General features: G+C 34.5%; 2 protein-coding genes across 2 annotated transcripts in view; one reads left to right on the forward strand and one right to left on the reverse strand.

The window, feature by feature from the left end:
• Positions 1 to 5,848, reverse strand: part of LOC126737157 (reversion-inducing cysteine-rich protein with Kazal motifs) — a 64,956-nt gene extending 59,108 nt beyond the window's left edge. Inside the window, exon 1 of the mRNA XM_050441914.1 lies at positions 5,576 to 5,848. Coding sequence (XP_050297871.1) covers positions 5,576 to 5,720 — 145 coding nt within the window. The 5' untranslated portion in view covers positions 5,721 to 5,848. The remainder of the gene's footprint in view (positions 1 to 5,575) is intronic.
• Positions 5,849 to 12,702: 6,854 nt separating this feature from the next.
• LOC126737610 (pickpocket protein 28-like) lies at positions 12,703 to 17,751 on the forward strand. The gene is made up of 9 exons (XM_050442587.1): positions 12,703 to 12,858; positions 12,916 to 13,164; positions 13,216 to 13,324; positions 13,378 to 13,520; positions 13,569 to 13,773; positions 13,823 to 14,093; positions 16,944 to 17,003; positions 17,058 to 17,298; positions 17,353 to 17,751. Exons 1-9 carry the CDS (start codon positions 12,734 to 12,736, stop codon positions 17,660 to 17,662), a joined length of 1,713 nt encoding a protein of 570 aa, XP_050298544.1. The 5' UTR covers positions 12,703 to 12,733; the 3' UTR covers positions 17,663 to 17,751.
• The last annotated feature ends 1,699 nt before the right edge of the window (positions 17,752 to 19,450 follow it).

A 19,450-nucleotide genomic window follows, 5' to 3' on the forward strand; every position in this document is an offset into this window, starting at 1 on the left:
CATATTTATTTATATTCGTATATTAATTTGTTTGTATAATATCAAAATTTAAAAGATGTTTAGTAATTATTTTTTAAAAATCACATAATCATTAAATACAGTCTCACAAAGTACCTAAATGTTTTGAACATGTGCCATATAAACATAGATTCAAAAGTTTCATATTGTTTTTATACGAACAAATTCTTTAATATCCGCAATTTTTTGTGGCTTTACTTGAAGAAGGCCACTCTCAAAGATGCGTCGCTAATAGAGTTGAGGTTTGGTAAAATAATATGTCTCGCACTTGGAATCTTTATATCCAGAATAATAAGGCGTCTAACTAATTAATCACACCTAACTATCCAAAGAAACCCAACTATGGCAATATCAGTACTCCAAAAAGACATTCATAATACTTTGGAAGTATCGGTCTCTACATTGCGGAAGCAAATACTAGCAACTGGTTTGAGGTGTCGCCGATCATTAAGAGTAACCCTACTACAACCTAAGCACAAAATTAGTTCACTACAGTGGGCACAAGACCACGTGGCTGTACCTGTAGTAGTACTACCATATGTACTGTGCAGAATTTTGAAACTCGCGTGTTTTTTTCTGCCGAAAGAAGAATTTGTTTGGTGCAAGATAGTCATTGCATACGGGCATGGAGGAAGTCAATAAGTGCTACCCAGCTCATGCACACCCCGTACCACTCTCTGCAGAAGGAAGTGCTATGTTCTGAGCTGGTATCTTGTCTAATGGTCCAACAGAATTAATTTATATTCAAGGTACAATGACTGGTGACAGATACATGAGGGAGATTTTAGACCCTTACGACAGACTATGTCGAGGAGCTGTTGATAATAACGCCAGACCTCACCATACCAGAACTGTAAATGAGCATCTGAAATCGGAAGGCATCAATTGTCTGAACTGGCTTGCAATATCGCCAGACATGAATCCCATAAAACACGCTTCGGACATGCTTTCCAGGGCAGTAGCACCACGCACAGATCCACCTAGGACTATACAAGAGCTTTTTAATATTGCTTAAGAAGAATTACACAATATTCCTCAACAGCATATCTCTCATTTCATTGATAGTATGGACAGGCGTCTCCAAACTTGCATAAAAACTAGAGGTGCAAACACATGGTATTAAAAAGTTTTCCAGTACCTTTTGTTAAGAAAAACTATTAATTTAAGGTGATGTAAAACTTTTGGATCTATGTGTATTTAAGTTTCTATAATATTTTCAATAGTAACCTATGTTTCATTTTCATATTATTATTATAAATTAAGATCCAACTGATTCTAATTTTCATAAATGATTTTCCAACTATGCTTTTTAAATTGCTTTATTTCTATAGGTAATCTATTTAAAACTTTTGAATCAATATAATTAATGTATTTAAAATTTAGATTATTTTTATTACTAAGGGGAAGTGGAATCTGTTTATCATGTTAGACTCTTGTGGTGTGATTGTGTATTCTAGTAGTGTGTAAGGTATTGTGATGTTCACGTTTGTATATATATAACAGTTCCCTGAAGTACACCAATTTTAATTTCTGAACGATAATTTATTACATTATTTGTTCTAACCATTTTTAATATTTTCGATAGTCTTTTAACATTTTAGTAAGTTGGCGTTTATTTGACTTTTAATTTATAATTTGTCAACAAATGTTTTGACTTTTCTTTAACGTAAGTCGTTTGAGTGCGTAAAGTAATTTGATATTTTTGATTTTTTTATGTTTTCTTCAGTAGTAGAGAAAATGTTGTATGTTACAAGCGTGTAAAATTCCCCTTTTTTTATTCACGGTAATTGTCAAGTTTTCCATTAATCAAGAAAGAATCATTTTACACATTTGTTACATAAATAACTATTTTGAAATAATTTTTTTCACTTGGTCTCTAATTTTGATAGATATTATAATTCCAATTCATATCCACTTTTTATTTTTTTTAGACTAAATGAACTTTGTTCTAAAAGTTTTTGTACAATCTGACATTTTATTATTGTATGATTCAAGGAAAATATTGGCCGCAGTTCAACCATTTTTTTTCATTCGTAATCATAGACCAATCAAATTGCTTTAAACATTACTTAAAGAAATTTTACCTTCCTTAAATTTGATTGACTTTAATTTCTCTGTGTAATTTTATTGTCAAAAATAAAGATAAAGATTGGACTATCATCCGTAATTTGTTCTTCTAAAATTAAAAATTTAAAATTCAGATGAGTATATCTTAATTTTTGTAGCACAAAAATATGGTTAGGATGTGAATTAGAATCAGGACCAGTAACCAAATTTATAAATATCCCAAAGAATATAAAATGATAACATAATTTGTAACATTATTATGATTAAGGTCTAATAAATTAATATTAACATCCTCCATAAAAATTCTAATATTCTGAAAATTTTAAAGGTCCTGAATAAAAATTGATTGTTATATTAATATTCTTACTAAGACTTCGGATGGTAACATATGTTAAACTTAATAAACTACCATTTTGATTTTTTAATTGCTCCATCTTCTGTCATTTCACACAGTTGTTGGATTATCATATCTTGATAATTAATAACCATTTTGGTACTCGAAGTCTGTTTTATTTCTGAGTTATTCCGTGTGGAATTTAACGTTGGGCAGTTGACTATTGAGTTGCAATTTGTGTTTTTTATTTGCATCAGTGCAGTGAATTCATTTCTTTATTGACTATTACAATCCTTTGTTAAATTACTTACCAATTATTACCAATTTCCAAAAAAAAAATGTGCTATATATATTAAGATAATATTCCAAGCAGTAATAGAAAAATGAAATGAGGTAGAGGTGACGAAAAGATAAGAAATTGATTTTATTTTTCTTATAAATTATTTATATACTATTTTTATTATTATTATTTTAACCTATCTTATTTTTCATTCAAATTCATTATTAATTTTTAACCTGATACAATATTAAATTAACCTATAAGTCTATAAAATCGCAATCTATCCCGGAATGTCTCGGATACAGGTAGAAAATAAAAAAATAATATGGACATTTTTAATAAAGATATTTCCTACAGGCCCTTCTTATGAAGATACGCCCCTTAAAGAAGCCGTTGAAATTGGTTTTTCTTGAATAACTTTTGAAGTACTTGCTATAATTTAATAAAAATTTTACGTGATTAACACTACTAAGGACCTCTTAAAACGGAGTCCTTAAAACACATTTACATTGTTTATTTTTCCAGACGCGGACTAGGTGGTACATTATAATACTTAAATTTTAAGCATCCTGTACGATAAAGACTCTGAAATAATAAATATGACTAGCTTGAACCTAAGACTAAAGAAAAGGCACTCTTGTTCATTATCGATAAAATGAACCGTTTTGGAGAAAAAAAATTATTAAGGAATGTGACACTGTTTTATTTTAATTAAAAGGAACCATGAAATGCTCTTTTTTTTAGCGATGCGACAGTTATTTAAACAACAGAGAAGTTCCATTTTAAGTTGTTTAATCTGAAGAAGTACAATTTTATGTAAAGTACATTTTTAGCGGATACCCGAATCCTGATTCTCTGTAAAGGTTCCTCCCAAGTATCGACAGAAGTTGAATACACCAAGGTTTTGACGTGACCCCATAGTTAAAAATCCAATGGCGTTAGATCGGGAGACCGAAGAGGCCAGGCAATCCTCGTATCCTCCACTACGGTTTGGAAAAACGTTATTTAGGTGGTTCCTTACAGCAACGCTGAAACAAGGTGAGGCTCCATCGTGCATAGAATACATGTTTCAGCGGATCGCAAGTGACAAATGCCTTTATTAAATCCAGAAGATTGTTCTAAAGGAACTACAAATAATGTTCTTCATTCAATCGTGGCGCTAATATGAATCGCCCAATCAAAAAATTGCCAATGATTCCTGCCCAGATATTAATTAATATTGATGTTATGTTGATGATGACAAACAACAGCGGTATGAGGATTTTTATCAGCTCGTACATGCGAGTTATGTAAATTCACAATACCCTTTGTGGTAAATCCTACTTCATCGGTAAAAAGAATAACTCTACTGAAGTTTGGATTAGTTCAATATGGATCTAATAGCCTGTTCGCTAACTGTGTTCTACGAAGCAAATTTTCAGGAGTTAGGTCATACACTTTTTGTAGATGATATGGGTATAACAGCTGTTCTTGGAGTACTTTATGTATTACCGTTTTTGATGTATTAGGCTAAGCAGCTAATTTTCGAGTGCTCGTTAGAAGAGTATCGGCTATAGCATTCAAAATATTTTCCTCCCATTTTATCGTATGGATTGTTCCTCTCTGACCAGCATCAGTACTTTTTTTCCCAAAATTTTCTAAAATTACAATAAAGAACTCAATAATATCACCTTAATAAGTGGAAACGCCTAACAGTTAAAATGTCTTTTGATTCGAAATAGTGTGATTAGAAAATATTTCTTCATTCAACCTTTTTCCTTCCAATGCATTGACACATATACATACGTAAGATGCATATCTGCATACTCAATAAACGTGAATTCCATTTTTCGACTTAATTCAAATTAAATTCACCACGAAACCCAAAAATCAATAAATTATTATCGAAATAAAGGATCAATGTATTAACAAAGTAAAAGATGGCAAGATTATGGGTATTTGTTTATTGTGTACCATCGAAACATTTGCAGGAATGGTGCATTTAAAAAACCAATAGATAAATAGATGCAAAAACAGTTTCATTGTTTTTTTAACAACCACACTGCATTTTTAAAATGAACGAATTAAACAACGCTTTTTCACATTAAACAGCTTAAAATGAAACTTCTCTGTTATTTGAATAAATGTCGCATCACTAAAAAAAGAATATACCATGGTTCTTTTTAATTAAAATAATACAGTGACTCCTTATTTTTTTTTCCTTCGAAATGGTTCATTTTATCGATAATGAACAAGAGTGCCTTTTCTTTAGTTTAAGGTTCAAACTAGCTACCCATATTTATTATTTCAGAGTCTTTATTTTTTTCAGAGTCTGTATGATACAGAGTGTTAAAAAATTAAACATGACAGTCCGCCTCTGATAAAATAAACAAGGTAAATATGCTTTAAGGACTCCATTTTAAGAGGTCCTTAGTAGTGTTGATCACGTAAAATTGGTATTAAATTATAGCAAGAACATCAAAAGTTATTTAAGAAAAAACGATTTTCAGCAGCATCTTTAAGGGGCCGTATCTTTGCAGGGAGGGCCTATAGCCAATTTTTTATAGGAAAGTTCCATATAATTTTTTTATTTTATACCTGAATCCAAAAGATTTTCCACATTTTCCGGGACACCTGTATATGGAAAATACCATTTCGTAAAAACCTTCCTTTAAAAGTTTTTTTGGCCTTTATCTGACTTAAAGAACAAATTTTGAGGTAAACCACAGCTGTGAAGAACTAATTCATTTAGAAAATCAAAGACTTCATAAAATTGCCAAGCCATCCTCACTTAGAGCATCACTAGATATCTGCATCAGTCATCGTACGTAAAAGCTATTAGAATTCTAATAAAAACTAATTCTGTATCACAATTAAAATTTAAAAAAACATCTTACCTTGAGCATTAACTTCACATTTGCTCAAAAACAATAGCATCACAATACCTATTAGAAACCACCATAAAGTACCCTCTTTCACCCTCCCACCCCCTTTTAGGGCCCAGGGACGCTGATGCGTCGCCGTCGGCGTCGACTTTTCCATTGTCACTTGACTCGCTTCACGAGAAAATTAATTTTTTCGAAAACTTACACTCAGTCGCGCGAGCTTTTACGCTTCATTCGTCGAAAGTCCGGCGCGGACTGAGACGACGATGCGAATCGCCGTCCATTTCGAAAACGACTCGAGTAGCGGGTTTGTTGGTTTCTTTTTAAGCCACTTGACTTTTGACTTTAATGGGTGGTTGGTAGTGATCGGAGAAGGGGAGGGGGTTGAATCAAGGACGTTCCATGTATGGAGTTTTAAGAGAGAAAGTAAGAAAAAACGTTTAGTTGCCAAAAAAAAAAGTTACAAATCATAATGTCATAATAATCAGTAATGTTTGAATTGATTTGCAGCAAGCAATTCCAGGTTTCTGGTAAGAAAATCTGATTTTATTTATTACTATTATGTTTTTGTATTGTCAATCTTTAGTCTTTAATAAAATCAAATTCAGTTGATTTCAATGAAGAAGTTCCACTTTTCAAGAATTTAATTTTTAACTTGATTATTATAAATTCATATTACAAAATGTCTGGCCTCTCATTTTTTATTCAACAATTAAAAATTGATTTAAAATTTTCCTGACAATTTCCCTGATGTAAGGGTATGTATATTTTAAATGGTTCTGAGAAACATAGTAATAAAAGATTTCCTTCAGTTCCCATTACAAGAAAAACATGGAGAGTGATATGCAATGTAAATTTTATTAAGACTGAGCTACAGAATTCCTTCTGATCAGGTCTCTTCACAAATTTTAATAATGCTGATACTGCTGGATTTACACTACAATACATATTCATTTAAACATTTATTTTGTCTTTTTTTCATATGAATCATTTAGTAACTTGATTTATAAGGTTTGCACTACCTATTTTTTTTATTTTATTTCATGCTGGTATCATACCACTTCCTGTGATCACTGAGACGAAACATAGGTATAGAGACTAAGAGACCTGACACCCGGAATGGACCAGAATTAATGTTTTTCTAACAACTTGTGTTTTTTTCGTTTCTTTTTATTTTATGTAAACATCTGTCCTTGAATTAAGTTTTTATTAATATTATAGTTCCAAGATAATATGTTGTTAGTATTATAAGAGACCAACAAATATATACTATGTAAGTGATATATGTTTATACTAAAAAGTTGTTTTTATTTTCAAATAGTTTATTTTGTAGATGGATATATTATTTCTTTTGATAATACTCTGCTATAGAATTTTTAAGTAATTTTAAAAATTAATATTTAAATTATAATATAAATAATTTCAACATGTGTTCAATTTTTCTTTAGGAAATAGGTACAAGTACATATTAAATAAGGATAATTCATCCTCTATTGAATCTACGTGTTAATAAAATGAGGATATTATTAACCTAAAGGGAATGCCTTTAGATGTATGATGAGAAAATAGCACAACAATTTTGACAACCTTTTCTAATCTGTTTAAAATTAGGGTAGTTTAGTGCTAACAAAATATTTTTAAACATTTTTAGATTAATTCTAATTTATATAATGTTTGTTATAATAAATTATTATATATTATGTATATCATTTTAAGTAATTTTAAATAATCAAATATAATAAATGTAATAAATAATAAATGTATTAAATAAAAACATGTTTTATTTCCATTTGTCCAATTGGTGATATGTCGTACACTATTGTTAGTACACTGTCGTAGATTATTGCAATAAGTTAACTCATTTAGATATGTAAAATAAAGCTGAAAAGTTTTATTTTTATTCAGATCAATATCTGATGCTACTACCTAATCAAAAAGGCCCTTTTCTCTATGAGTAACCTTTTTGATTAGGCGTTTGCTATTACGATTATAATAATTGTCAGATTAAATGAAATTTGATTTCTCGCCTTAATTTGGCCACGCCTTTCTACCATTTTGATTGGTGCAATTAGACACGTCAAACTGTCAAGTTAGTTACAACAGTTTCCGTTGCCAAGCAAGAGGACGCTAGCTGATTTGTCAGAAGAATTTTAGTTTCTATACAACCACCACTTCTCTATATAAATATATATTTGTGTTCTGTGATGGAGAAGTGGAGATTATTACAACGTGACTGGATATAGCGAGACGTATTAATTTATGTATTTGAAATTATGGATTTATAAGTTATGAGTTATAATTTATGTATTTGTTTAAGCGAATAAAATGCAATTCGACAGTTCAGGTGTGGGGTAAGACAAAATCTAGGGGTCAAACGACGATGGTATCATGGATAAAGGCAGCGCAAGAGACGACAATTCCCAGAATGAAGACGATTCTGAGAATTACATAATACAAAAACTACTAAATCAAGGTATTAGTGAGATTGGCGGTGAAATGTTAGGTAGTTCGTGAGAGTATGACAGAAAGGCTAGAAATGTCAATTGGTCATCAGGCACAAGAATTAGACATTTCAACAAGCACTCTTCCGCAAATTCTCACTAAAGATTTATATCTGCATGCCTATAAAATCCAACTGATTTTGCAAACAAAATCATGCTCCGTGATGAGGCCACACCATTTTCACCTCGATGGCTTCGTTAATAGGGAAAACTGTTGCATTTGGGACTTTTCAATTCAGAATTTTCAAAAATGATTTATCAGAAAGCAATGCATACTCAATGTATCACTGAATGGTGTGCATTATGCTCTGTAGGAATAATTGGACAATTTTTCTTCGAAAACGAGGAAACTAATACAGCAACGATGAATTGCGAACTTTATCGTGATAGGATTCTACGGTTTCTTGTGCCTCATATGGAAGCGATTGATCTTGGTAACAACTGGTTTCAGCAGGATGATGTCACATATGATGCTGCCCGTCAAAAATTGACGATCTTGCACAAGTGGGCTCCTGGCCCCGTAATTTTTCGGTTTGGTGACCAGCATTGGCTTCCACGCTCTTGCTATTTAACGTCTTTAGACTTCTGGCCGATATATGCCAATAGGCCTGCAACCATCGAAGCATTCAAAATCGAAATTAGGTGCTGTATCAATTAAATACCACCACATGTATGGTCCACGTTATTGAAAATTTCGTCAAAAAGGTACCATACATATGGCATCAAAGCCGTGACGGCTCTTAACAACTTAACTTGTTAATATACTCAACAAGATAACAAGACTATTTCAATACTTTGCTACAGAAAACCATGTTTTATTTATTCATCATGATCGGGACTGTCACCCTGACTCGTGCGGTAGTCGCGGCATTCGACGGCAGCTGTCCCCTCAGACGAAGACCCTCCAATGCCAAGAATGCCTGGTGGACATAGAGTAATTAAAAGTATAATTTTAAGTTTAATATTCATTTCTCTATGCTGGTGGAACAGTAACGGGAAAAGCACCGTGACACTACGCGTCGGCTTCTTCGCAGGGCTGAGCGCACTAAGCTTGTCACTGACTGGGATGCGTTCCACGCAGCTCAAAGAAAATACAAAAAGACACTCAGGGACTCCAAAAGACAGTGCTGGAGGCGGTTCTGCGATGACGTTGAAGACACACCCTCCGCAGCGCGACTGTGCAAAGTACTGTCCAAGGAACCTGGAACTAAAGTGGGGTCGCTGTCACTTCCAGATGGCGGCTTTACTACCAATGAGCGGGAGTCACTGGAGGTCATGCTGCGCACTCACTTCCCAGACTCCAACTCATCTCGCGATCCTCCTAGCTGTTCCCCTTCAAATCTCCGGGCATGGATGGATTATATCTATGCCTTCAACAAAACGGGTTAGAAGTACTAACTCCACACGTAGTCAGACTATTCAGGACCTCCCTTGCTCAGGGCTACGTCCAAAAGTTATGGCGTCAAGTGAAAGTCGTCTTCATTCCGAAACCCGGAAAAAGCGATAAAAAACCACTACATGTGCACCAATACGCCTATCAGGCGGGCAAATCCACGGACCCGGTCCTACACCACCTCGTGAGGAAGGTGGAGGGTGCTCTGGGTAGTGGCAAGGCCTGCCTGGGTGCGTTTCTAGATATTGAAGGGGCGTTTTACAACACCCCTTTTGCATTAATCTTCCAAGCACTCGAAAGCCGCGGCTCAGAACCCTGTTTGGTTAGCTGGATAGAGGCCATGCTCTTGAAACGTCATGTATCTGCCCAGCTTAACAACGAGATTGTCGAAACGTTGGCGGCTAGGGGCTGCCCGCAGGGAGGAGTATTGTCACCTACCTAGTGGTGCCTTGTGGTGGACAGCCTGATAAATCTTTTAAACAATGCACACAGGCTTATACACACAGGCTTACGCTGATAATATGGTAATACTTTGCCCGGGGAAAGACGCCGTCTCAATGCGGGGCCCTATGATGAGAGCCCTGCGTATGGTGGACATGTGGTGCCTCTCAGGGGGTCTCAGGATTAATCCCAAAAAAGCAGAGCTCCTATTATTCACGAGGAGACGTAACTTTGGCACGTCCTCTGGTATATCTCTAGGTGGCGTGCAGCTGCATTACTCCAGGACAGTTCGATTTCTGGGAAGTTAGATCCCAAACTCTCCTGGTACGATCATGCAGACACCAGAATGAAGAAGGCCACCTGCGCGCTATGGGCCTGCAGACGGGCTTTTGGCAATACCTGGGGTCTGTATCCGAAGATCCTCTGGCGCGACTGGATCTACTCGCACATTGTGAGACCTCTTCTCACATACGGGGCTATCGTTTGGTGGCCATGTACGGAGAAAGCGAAAATTCGTGCTCAACTGGACAGAGTCCAACGTCTTGCATGTCTCAGCATTACGGGTTCCATGCGAACGGCGCCAACTAGAGCGCTTGTGCAATTCGAGGCAATGAAGACTACGTACAGGCTAAACGTCCTCGACGAACTACGTGCTGGCGAGACCGGTCACGCAAAAATTTGGTCACGGGCCATACAGGAATGTCCTCTCCTTCTGATGGGCAGTGACTGCATGGCTCCAGTAACTGTGGACTGCGAGGGATTCGTGACGCACATTGCAGGAAGAGAAGAGTGGCAGCATTCCAACAGACCTGCATTGCTAAATAGGGGGACCATCTGGTACACAGATGGCTCCAGAATGAATAACAGAGCTGGATCAGGGCTTTGTGGTGGCATCCCACATACCAGTAGGGCATACTCGCTGGGGGAGCACGCCACTGTCTTCCAGGCGAAGTATTCGCTGTATTAAAATGCGGACAGAAAATCCTAAGCTGCGGATGCCGCAATACAGTCGTATCAATATGCTCTCGGACAGCAGAGCTGCCATTAAGGCTATCACGGCCGTAAAGGTAAGCTCCAAGCTTGTACTAGAGGGCATAAAAGTCCTGAAAAAACTGGTGCAGGTTGGCTGTAGAGTCCAGCTCGTCCGGATACCTGGCCACGCAGGCCATGCAGGTAATGAGGAAGCGGACTCTCTTGCCAGACTGGGATCCATGCCAGGTGCAAATACTTGGGTAATACTTTCAGTGTACCGAGTGACTTTAGGTCCCTCAGACCAGAGAGCAGATCGGTTTCTCTAAGGCCGTTGGGATCTGGTAACCCCTGGTGGGGCATGACGGGTCCATCAGGAGACCTATATGCACAACTGCCTTGGCAGCCCACTGTTTCGACAATTCGATAATTAGACAATTCAATTCAACCATGTTTTATTGAGTACTTTTCTTATTAAAACAAAACGTGTTTTAGCACTATAATACTCAAGGCAAAATGACTGACACGTAAGGTAGATTCTAGACCCTTACGTCATACTATGTCGAGGAGGTGTTGGTGAAACTTTCATTTCTGTGGAAAATAATGCTCGGCCTCACCCTACTAGAGCTGTAAATAAGTATCTGGAATAATCAGTCCTTTGGACTGACCCGCAACAACACCAGATATGATTCCCATAGAACATGCTTGGCACATGCTTACTAGCGCAGAAAAACTAATAATTTGTAAACTTTAATTTGTATGAGAAAATAGCCGTATATTTGAAAAAAAGTCTTTAGAATAATCATTATTTTTTGCAAGTATTGAAGTGGTGGTGTTAATTAAAACTAATCAATTAACAAGTTTCTAATCTACTTTTGCTGATAAAAAAAACTTTCGGAAATGTATGGTGATGCAAAACTATTGAATCTATGTAGATCCAAAGTTGGTGTTTGTTTAGTTGTGGTAAGTAAAATACTTTATATTTTTTATTGGAAATGATTAAGATTATTTATTCAAATTATAGTTTAAGTTTAACAGTCATGCAAAAAAAAGTTTATCGTGCAATTATATTTTGAAGCAATGACCATTAAATTTTAAATGTTAAAAAGTTCATAGTTTCTACAATTAAAATGTAATGGGTTCGAACCTTCGACGCGAAGGAAGGAGGGAAAATTTTGACAAAAGAATCCACTTTCAGCAAGATAGTGCACCTCCCTAGTATGCTGCTAATGTATGATAATTTCCTATGGATTGCACGAAGAAGGTTATTTTAAAAAAATTCATGATAGGAATGCCTCTTGGGTTACATTATAAAAGTTCGATGACTCAATTGTTATAGGAGATACTTTCGAGGCGAATGATCAAGGCTCAAATCCCCATGCCGGAAAATAAGTTTTTTAACTCTTTTCTTAAAGTAATACGGCAAAAGCTAAAAAAATTTAAATTTGGGATACTACCAAATCAAATTATCTGCGGTAGAAAATAATAAATTCGATATTTCGCTCATCTTTAAGCTATGGGATCCATTTTAGTTAGAAGAATCATGAAAAATTATAATAAGATATCAGTGGCAGAATAAAAAATAAGTTGAAAGGCTAAAAAAACAATTCATTTTTCATCTTTTCACCTACCAATCCATCATAATAATCATCAATTAATGAATTACATAAATTTTATCGAAAAAAAAACAGCAGTTCATCATCTGTATCCTATAAAGACCCTTCTTCCATCAACAATATAAATAAAAGTATAATCGATTGCCACAATTAAGTTAATTAAAGATAAATAACGTTAAAAGAGTAACTATTGACTCGCTCACAGTTTGAACTGTTATTCTCAAGTAAACGTTCACAAGCAAACTACATCATGGCAGATATAAAAAGCAATAAAAAAAAGATGGCGAATGCCAGAAATTATTTCAAGGAATATTGTGATTATACTGGAATACACGGGTGTAAATTTATTGGGGAAGAACGCACTATGTGTGAAAAGTAAGTCACAATAAACTATTGTACTTTTTTAAAAATTAATTGAAATTTTGATCGCAGGATTATATGGATTATAGTGTTTTGCATAAGCTTATTCACATGCATCACAGTAGTGTATGAAGTATTTAAAAAATGGCAAAAAAGTCCCATTATAGTAAATTTTGCTTCTGAGAAAGTGAACATTTACGACATCACTTTCCCTGCCGTAACTATTTGTCCCGAAACCAAAGTTTATAGTGATTATTTTAATTATACGTTAAGCCTAAAAAGCAGCCTAAAAATGAACGAGACTAACTTCAAAGGGGATCAGTAAGAACACTTAATGATTCCGAATAAATAACTAAAAAGTTACTTTTTTAGGCTCAAGAAACTCCAATATATGTCTTTGCTATGTAACGTCAATGTATATTACCATAAAATTCCAAAAATCGATACTATTGATGAAGGATTTTATGAATTTTTAAAAAATGTGTGCCTATTATAGCCGATGCTATTTATCCCAAATAAATAATTGTTTTTTAGGGTGCACCCCAATTTTTCACAAAGTGTATATGGATGGGATCAGACTATCCGTGTGAAGAAATCTTTCAGCCTCTATACACAGACGAAGGATTATGTCTTACCTTTAATATGCTTAAAAAGTCAAAAATATTCACCTCGGAAACGTAAGCGAAAATTTTCTGTTTATGCATTTCAATGGCCAAATATTTTAGAGAAGGTGTTCACTCTCCACCACCCTCATATGTAGACAATGACGCAGTCAATTGGTCAGCAGATTTTGGATACACAGATGACGCAGGACTTAACGCTTATCCAAGAAGAGCGTTCTTATCTGGATCCACCAACTCTCTACAGGTCAATCTTGCTATTAATAATACAGATTTGGATTATGGATGTACTCATTTTCAAGGATACAAGGTAGGATCCATTAAATTCAAATTTTATCCTGCACATAAAAAATTTTTAGGTAGTACTTCATAGTCCACATCGCTATCCAACCCTGTCCAACCATTACATAAGAATCCCTCTTAGAAAATCAGTTAGTGCAGCCATCACCCCAGTGGTATTGACTACGTCAGATGATGTGGCTCAGTACCCAATCCATAAGAGAAAGTGCGCATTTCAAAAAGATAAGAAACTCAGATACTTTTCTGAATATTCGCAGATGAACTGCCGCATGGAGTGCTTATTGAATTTGACTATGGAACTTTGTGGGTGCGTGGAATATTATATGCCCAGTAAGTAATATTGAAAATTCGTGTTCATAGTCGATGTAAATAATCATACTTTTATTTGGGAAAACTGGAAATTTAAACCTACGTCTCTTTCCATCGCAATTGTATTTTAGCTACAAGAAACTCTGCTTTTCAAGCTAAGCTACTCCAATATATACAATATTCTAAATCTTTCTGTAAAGACATTATTCATTCCTCACATACTCAAGTAATTAAAAAACTTCGCAAATTTAAATTAATTAGAAACAAGCCCTAGTGACCTCAAACTTGTTTAGAGATGAATTTGCTGCACAGAGCCAACTCTCTAAAAAAACTTACCCTTCAACACAAAATTCTTTTTTTTTTATTTTTTTTTAGGTTCCTCATTGCCCTTGCCTTGAAGAACACAATAAGCACAAGCTTCCTTCTACCTTTTATGGTATCAGCCATATAGTATAGGGTGTCCTATTTTTGGTACTTCTGCGGGATATCTTCGTTATTTTTAGAGATAGAAATTTGCGGTTTTCGTGACACTGCTACTTTTTCGTAAAACTAAAGATGCTGTTAACAAAATTTTCATAGCTTTTTTATTTTTTAAGATACAGGGCATTTTTGAAACTTTTGCATTTTGGGACTTTGGAACTCACTGGGATTTTTTTTCGTGAAATCTAGCGGTGTAGATATATATTTTTTTTGATTAATAGTTTTTGAGTTATAACTCAAGCTTATGTTTTTTTAAAAGGACACTGTATATATTTATAGTTCGGAAAATTAGCCTTTTTTTTTACCTTTTCAAAAATATATTACACTATGGACTTATTTTCAAAAATACGCAAATAACTAACAATTTTCAAAATTAAATGCATAATTTAATAGTAGGCTATGAATAACAATAATAGACAAATAAAAAGCTACAAATTAATAACGGCGAATGGGGAATTACATCATTCTTATTTTTTTTGTAATAAAAGAACATAAAAAACAAATATATAAATTTAATAAAACCTATAAGAAAACAACCATATAACAAAACAACAATGTAACAAAACAACATTTTTACAAGAGATGGTCAAAATGACTACCATCTTCTCTGATACAAAATTAGCACATCTTTGTAACCCTTTGAATAGCATTCAAAATAATAAGTAGCATTTCTCCCCAGATTTTGAAATGCTAAATGAATTGAGTCTTGAAGTTCTATTAGATTATTGCATTGTCTTTTATACACTTGATCTTGTATAAACCCCCATAAAAAAATCTAAAATCGAGAGATCGGGGGACTGTGGAGGCTATCTAATAGGTCCATTGGTACCTATACATCTTTGAGCAAAGTTATTTTCAAGAAATGCCCTTACTAGCCCAGAGTTGTGACTTGGGGCACCATCTGGAATAACTTCCTCAAGTATGTCTATATACCTACGTGCTGTAAGACCCTTTTCAAAAATTCGGTATACTATTTGTTTTCCCAAAATAAAACAAGACACTCCAAATCCAAAGCGTACTTGTTGTGCCCTCTCAAATATTAAATGTCTATTTTGTGCATGCCAGTTTCGGGTATTATGTCGTTTAAACATGCCCGCACTTAAAAAAAAGCATTACATCAGACCAGATAACGTGTCTGCCAAATAAGCTGTTGGCATCAATTTGCTGCAAATACCATTGGCAAAATAGCGTCTGGCGCTCGGCATCGCCAGGATGTAAATGTTGAACTATGTTAAATTTATATGGAAAAAGTCCATTTCTTTTTCGATTTTTCTGCAAGAGCTTAAGGGTGACGCTTCTATATCACCTAAAACATCTATTTCCTTTTCTTCCCTATTTTCTTTATTGCATGCTTTAGGACGCGACTGAAAAAAAGATCCGTGCTCAAGTAAATTATCCTTTAAACGAGCAAATATACCAAAAAACGGTTCTAACATGCATAAAATTACAACATTAGAAATTGGTAGATAGTCATATAACGGCTTCTAACTTACCTATGGAAATATAGTCTCCAAAGCTTCTTCAGCATTTTCATTGCTTTGTATAAAATACAGAAACATATCATATTTTTCATAATTTTCAAATGCTGCCATTTTTTTGGTTTCAATTCACAAATAACGTAAATAAATGGGTTTTGGAGCACAAACTCAATCAAAAACCGAGAAATATCAATCAAAACCCGAAGATAGTTGGCATTTATTTATTTGTGAAGAAATAGTCCATACTTGCAGTGGAGTCGTAGGTTAAGGTAAAATGAAAATCCTTCAGTCTCCCTCCACTTATTTATTTATTTATTTATTTGTTAATTTTTTTATTATAAATAGCCATGACCTCCCATTAAATTGTGAATTTGACCATTTAAATTTAGAAATTTTTTATTTATTTACATATGTTTGAAAATAAGTCCATAGTGTTATATTTTTAAAAAGGTAAAGAAAAGGCCAATATTATGAACTATAAATATACAGGTTGGTTCGTTTAATAAAAACATAAGTTTGGGTTATAACTCAAAAACTATTTATCAAAAAACACACCACTGGATTCTACAGAAAAAAATCTACAAGAATGAGTTTTTACTTTTACAAAAACTTTAAAGGATATGATGGGGGTCCCAAAATGCAAAATTTTCAAAAATGTATCTTAAAAACTAAAAGAACTATAAAAATTTTGTTGACGGCATCTTTAGTTTTACGGAAAAGTAGCACAGTGTCGCGAAAACCGCAACTCTCGATCTCTAAAAATAACGGAGATATCCCGCAAAAGTAGCAGTAGCAGCATTTTACAGTAGTAAAATAGCACGTACCTGCTAGTTATATTTCTACTTTGATAAATCAGTAAAACATATAACATGATCTGGATCAGTGTGCTATTAAATAATCCTTTTTCTTGCAGGATTAAAAGGCATGCCAATCTGCGGAACTGGCAAATACGAATGTGTAAAAGATGCTACAGGTAACTTTGGTTAAGCTAATTTTCATGTTCACGCTTTTCTAAATTCAATTTTAGCTCACAGGACGGTGTTGGTTCTCCAACAGCAATCGAAGGAACATAGGAAGGCGTATCTGAAGCAGGAGCAATTTAGGGGCCATTTTAAGCAAATGGGACACAATTTAAGCCACAAGCAATTTTGCTACTGTCCAGATATGTGTAACATTATTGAATATAACGTGGAAATTACCGAAAGTGATTATGATTGGCCAAGGAAAATGGCCACCCTCGGTATTGACCTGGCTGAAGATGAAGAAGGGTAAAAAGTTTTAGGTTCATACAAGCTGTAGTAATAATTAAAATTTCATTTTAGGCTTTCAGCATCACAAATTGAAATCTACTTTAAGTCAAGTACTTTTATTCCTCAAGAACGTAACGGCCTATTTGGTTTATTTGATTTTTTATCAAACGTTGGAGGCCTTTTGGGGCTCTTCATCGGGTTTTCGTTGCTATCCATGGTCGAATTTATTTATTTTTTAAGTTTAAGAATTATTTGCAATTTGAAATTGTATCACACCTGGTATGGTAAACCTGAAAGTCCCCAGAATAGGAGCAATATTGCTACTATACCAATGGTTACTGGTGGGACTTTCTTACATAGAACTACCAGCGTTAATGCTTAAAATTATATAAAACTTGAAATTTGAAAAATTATTTAAATTTGTGTGTTGATTAATATATATGTGCATTTTAAATGAATAATTTGTCAAGAGATTTTATCAGCTATTTTGATTACCCTCTTACTTTTTGCAATTATGCACTAAAACATCTAACTCAAAATTATTAATAAATTTAAGTTTTATCTAAATGACTTTAATTAATTAATAGAATAAAATTTTATTCTATCCTAGGCAATGACGTTTTTAGCTTCTAGATAATGATTCATTAAATAATTTATTAATATTGGAAGATTATCCTGATTATCTGAATCATGAAAAATATATTCAGTTTATATCAAGGACTTTTTATAATCACTTTAATAATTATTTAATAATTTTAAAGAAAACTTGATCACATGGCACTAAAAATTATTGTATTTAATATTAGGCGTTGCCGTTTTTATAGTCAATACAATGATTCAATAAATAATTTAATTTAAATAGGAAATTATCTGAGTTATAAAAAAAGGTGTGGAAGCAATACTTTAGAATTATGTTATCCGAAATGATTTCTGATTTGTTAGCCTCATGGATTCTTGATAGATCTTGGTGTCCTATCAAGTTAGCTTGACTATTATTTCCCATTCGCTTTAGTCCCAGCTTTACTTCTTCTTAAATCACCAGGTGTAATGGTGGGAAGTTAAGAAGAGCTTCCATGGATGCGGTTGGTGTAGATTTCACGACTCCTGTTATGCTACACTGTCATAGTGGGCACCACTACTCTGCTATAGATCCAGTGTAAAATTTTGTGCTGTAATCCCTAAGTTTGCCCATGCATGGTCATCAAGAAAATTGATTCCCATCGCTTGATTACTTTATCAAGAAGTTAACTTGGAGTCCAAGATAACCTTCATATATTTCATCCCTCCCAACATAGGAAGTTCTTTACCATGCAACAAGAATAGTGGTCCAAGGTCCTCAATCTTTCGTCTTTTGGTAAACGGTATAATAGCGGATTTTAGTCATCTGCATATCCTAAACTTCTAAAGCTTTTTTCCCTTAGTTTTAGTAGCAGCCCGTTCATCACCATGTACCACAGGATAGGCGACAGCACATCTCCCTGTGGACATCCCAAAAAGTCTTCCAGAGTTTTAGCAGTTCACATTTTACTGTCCTGCTTCTGAGCATGCAGTCTATCCACCTGCATGATCTCGCGTCTATTCCAAGTTCTCCTGCGGTGCTTATAATAGACTCGAATGGAGTATTGTCAAAAGCTCCTTCGAGTATTACAGCTAGTAATACTTCTTTGGTTTCAAGAGGCTTCTCTACCGTAGTTACGAGTCTATGCAGCACCGTCTCTGTAGATTTGCCTGCGGGGTAAACACATTGGTTTTGCAGCCGAGGATTTTCAACCAATGCTCCGTCCGTAATCTGTCTGTCGAGCAGTTTTTCTAGTGTTTTTAGAAGAAATGACATAAGACTTATCGGTCTGAAAGATTTGGCTTGAGAATAGTCAGTTTTTCTGGGTTTGGGTATAAAAGCAACACGTACCGGCCCTCATAAGATTATATCCTTAAGCTAGACTGGCTTTTAATATCCCAGTCAGTTTATTTATTAATACACCTGGTCCTTATTGCATCATTGCTGGAATGATTCCATCTGAGCCAGCAAATTTGTAGGGCTCAAATGAGTTGATGAGTCTATTTGATCTTCTCATATGTCACAACTTTTTTGGCAGCATGCCAGTCCTCTCGACATTTTATATTGACGTCGTTCTGCATCCAGGAAAATGTGCCCGAAAAAGTTCGGTCA

The sequence above is a fragment of the Anthonomus grandis genome, chromosome 6, assembly GCF_022605725.1.
Source record: "Anthonomus grandis grandis chromosome 6, icAntGran1.3, whole genome shotgun sequence".
Classification (NCBI taxonomy): Eukaryota; Metazoa; Arthropoda; class Insecta; order Coleoptera; family Curculionidae; genus Anthonomus; species Anthonomus grandis.